General features: G+C 43.6%; 1 protein-coding gene across 1 annotated transcript; it reads right to left on the bottom strand.

The window, feature by feature from the left end:
• Positions 1-794: 794 nt before the first annotated feature.
• LOC6050641 (lipase 1) lies at positions 795-2,129 on the bottom strand. The gene is made up of 3 exons (XM_001867169.2): positions 2,037-2,129; positions 1,411-1,974; positions 795-1,346 (listed from the first exon to the last, which is right to left on the bottom strand). Exons 1-3 carry the CDS (start codon positions 2,127-2,129, stop codon positions 795-797), a joined length of 1,209 nt encoding a protein of 402 aa, XP_001867204.2.
• Between the last annotated feature and the right edge of the window lie 1,327 nt (positions 2,130-3,456).

Below are 3,456 nucleotides of genomic sequence, written 5' to 3'. Positions count from 1 at the left end.
AAGATTTATAGCACTTTTTGTTTATTTAAAATTTTAACCAAATATTCGGTGTTTACCTAAAGCATCTTGCAATAAAGTATGCGGAATTGTGAATCTTCTTCTTACTTCATCCCCTTGGTTTGAACTTATCCTACTTCTTTTACATTTGAATTAAAAATAAAATTATTTAATCCATCTTTAAGCGGTTGGTTCATTCATCGCAACTATATCAGACATTAATGTTTCACTCAAAATAGGAGATTAAAGAGAAAAGAGATATTTTTAACACCATATTCACAATATGCATCACAACCCCAAAAGAAAAGTGGCTTAATGAGATAAACCCCGAAAATTTTCCATCAAGCAGTAAAGAAAAACGCCAAGACGATGCAACCATGCACGTGGCTGAGGAGGATGCTATTTGCGTTTGAAAAGAACCTCTTTTATTATGGTCGCTTGGTTTTAAGCACCATGTGAATCACACCTTCAGAAAGTTGAAGGGAGTTCTGGGAAACTTGGTGGGTGGGAGTTTCAAGGGTAGGGGAAGAGTGTTTCCAAGCAAAGATAACTTTCCTGAAATAAAAATGATTCTCGCGGAGCGCAAGCTGGTGTGGAAGTGACAGGTAATGAGTTTTAAAAATGCATTAAAATAATTTGAATAATTATCGTAATGATGGCGAATAATGGAATGCACAAGCGTTAAATTGGTGTTGATCCCAGGCGTGAGGACAATAACAGATTTGTGGCTTTGTAACGGAGTTTGTAATTACTTGAGATTTCTTTATGATATATTTTTTACAAAAACTTTAATAATTTTAACTTCTTTTACGATCATCCTCCATGATACTAGCAATAATATTTTCATACAGCACACTCCTGACGTTTGCAGCCACCAGAAAGTCCATATGATTGAAGCTGGCATTCGGCAACTGATTCATAGCAACAACGTTCGGCAGCTCCTGAGCGAGTCTTCCAACGTCCTCCGGATGGGTAAGCTGATCGCTCAACCCATAATAGATGGCAACCGGAGCGCGAACGTTGGTCAGATTGTAATCCGGTGGATCCGCTGCCTGGTAGATCTCGGTGTTATTTCCCGGACCATAGTCGAACTGACGGAAGTGTCCCGACAGGACTTCCTGGCCGTAGTGTATAAACTGCTTGGCGGATGCTCCCGCCGGAATGTGTCCAGCCAGGACAGGAATCAGGTTGGGGTCGAGACTGTGATACTCGCCGGCCGATATCAGGAACATGCTGTTGATACAGAATCGAAAAAAGTTAAAGTAGTTCGGACAGAAGACTCTGGCCAGCTGGTGAAACAACGGATTGGAGGGAAGCAGCTGGTGGACACCGAACGCGTTGGCGATGTTCTGGAATTGAAGGTAGTGTTAAAATGTTAAAACATTTTGATTCTTCATTGCAAGAAATTATTACCGTGGCCGTAATCATATGTGTTGCCAGGAATCTCATAGCTGGATTGTTCAAATGGTATAGATAGGCTGCTGGAGCTAGGGCGTGCATTTTGATGATCTTCTTGTTATATTCCGGCATCATAGACGTCATCACCAGGAACGACGTCGTCCCTTGGGAGTGTCCCACATAGTGAAGCTGTTTGACCTTTCTCGTCTTCAACACATGGTCGACCATAGTCGGAACGTCGTAGATTCCAATCTCATGCCACGAAAAGTCCCAATACTCTCGCATATCATCAGTAAGATAAGCATGTTCGCCACTGTACCTATTTCCTCGAGCGTTTCCCAGCCAAACATCATACCCTTGGTCCGCCAGCAGATAAGGCAAAGCATTCTTAGGTCCGATCATGATCCAATCTCCCGAAGATCCCAACAACCCGTGCATCAACAACACCGGAGGTTTCCTCGCATCAAACGGTCCCTTCGATGGAGATGCCCTCAGCCGGTGCATCACCACAAAGAATCCGTCATACGTCTCAACCTTATGGGTCTCCGTCCGGTAACCGTACTTGACAGTGATTTGTGGCTGCAAATCAATCCAAACTAGCTCAACTACAATGTACCAACCGCGTAATTCCTTCAACTTACGGTAGTGAGTCGTCCATCTTCGACGTCGATGTTAAAAACAGATGCCGCCAACCCACCGAATGACGCCACCAGAAGCAACCAAAACAGCGCCATGACAGGTTGTAGGAGGTGTCGAGTGTACTAGTAATTACTTTCATAACTCATATATGATATTTATAGTAAACCAGCTGCTAATGCGGGTTCGTCATAAAGCCACCCTGCAAGCTCCATCAGTTCTCCGCAACCGCAAACTATCCCCAGTCAACTCAGAAACCAACCACCTAAAGGGTCAGATTGGTCTCGTTTCCGTGGATGACATTCGACGACGGAACAAGAATGTGACTTTGCTCAGGGTCATGCTATCGGCGGCAGTAGCCTGAATTCCGTCGTTGGAACCTTCCGTCAAGTTCAGCAACTAATCCGGGGTGCGGATCCCGCCGTACGCGGAATCAAGTTGTTTAAACTAATGAGTTAGGATTGACGAAGAGTTTCATTCTCTGTTTCTGCTTTGAGTTTTGTAAGGAAAAGCTTTTCGCCTTCAAACTAGGGATAGAATGGTTGATTTAAGAAAACTGCGTAATTTTTCTTATTCAGTAATCCTCCGCCTACTCACATGAAATCGGACTCTCGTGAAATTGTGTCTTTAGGCATAGACTAAATATATATAGATACGCCACTCCACCACAGAGTAATCTGTGACTCCACCGTCGGGGCTGGCGACACTACCGCCACGCCAAAATTACACCTGGTGGCAATTCGCAGGTACTAGTTTTGGGTGTTTCCCTTAAGGAATGTTCGAGAAAAGTTTTCCCTCAAGTTGAAAGGCGTAGAGACGTGTCAACAAGTAAGTAGAATGCAGTTAAAAAATGGGTATTGTAAATGCTGTTTTTTCACATCTCCACGGTTGCGATCTAAATGCCCTGATACGACTTGCCAACCACTCCGCCTCAGCAAACGAATCCTGCCTATGTAGCTACATCGAGGAACGACTGTAGCCAACCAGATCCCGAATAATCGAAAGACCGCAATCCGTCGGAATCCAACTCCTGATTGCGTACAACAACCCGGAAACGGTAACCTGGTGTGATTGCCAGCTGATCTTTCCGCTTCGCAAATTAAAATAAACGAGCAGAAGTCAGCGGCAACGACCTGGGTGGTGACCACAGTTTTCATCCAGCAAAGCCTTACCAGGCCTAGTGCCTCACGAATCTGCGACAAGGACCAGCAGAAAAATAACATGCTGGATAACGCCAAGAACGTTGACATGATGAAAATGATGTAGTTATACAAAATGATTCTATGTTTATAATTTAAAATAAAATGTTGATAATGAAAATCTGGCTAGTCTTTATTCAATGTATTGAAGATCTTGGGCCCCGAACTTTTAGTCCATGTCCAAGATGTTATCCTTGATGCTAGTTCCTATTATCCTCCTACAGCT

This window comes from Culex quinquefasciatus, chromosome 3 (assembly GCF_015732765.1).
Source record: "Culex quinquefasciatus strain JHB chromosome 3, VPISU_Cqui_1.0_pri_paternal, whole genome shotgun sequence".
Lineage (NCBI taxonomy): Eukaryota > Metazoa > Arthropoda > Insecta > Diptera > Culicidae > Culex > Culex quinquefasciatus.
Note: the sequence above shows the minus strand (reverse complement) of the source record. Positions and strands in the feature narration are given on the sequence as shown.

Bases quoted from the DNA above. Each gene is read 5' to 3' on its own strand.
- LOC6050641 (XM_001867169.2), bottom strand. From the start codon at position 2,129: ATGGCGCTGTTTTGGTTGCTTCTGGTGGCGTCATTCGGTGGGTTGGCG. The intron at 1,975-2,036 runs GTAAGTTGAAGG...ATTGATTTGCAG, and splicing joins AAGATGGACGACTCACTACC to CCACAAATCACTGTCAAGTA. The intron at 1,347-1,410 runs GTAATAATTTCT...CTTCAATTCCAG, and splicing joins CACATATGATTACGGCCACG to AACATCGCCAACGCGTTCGG.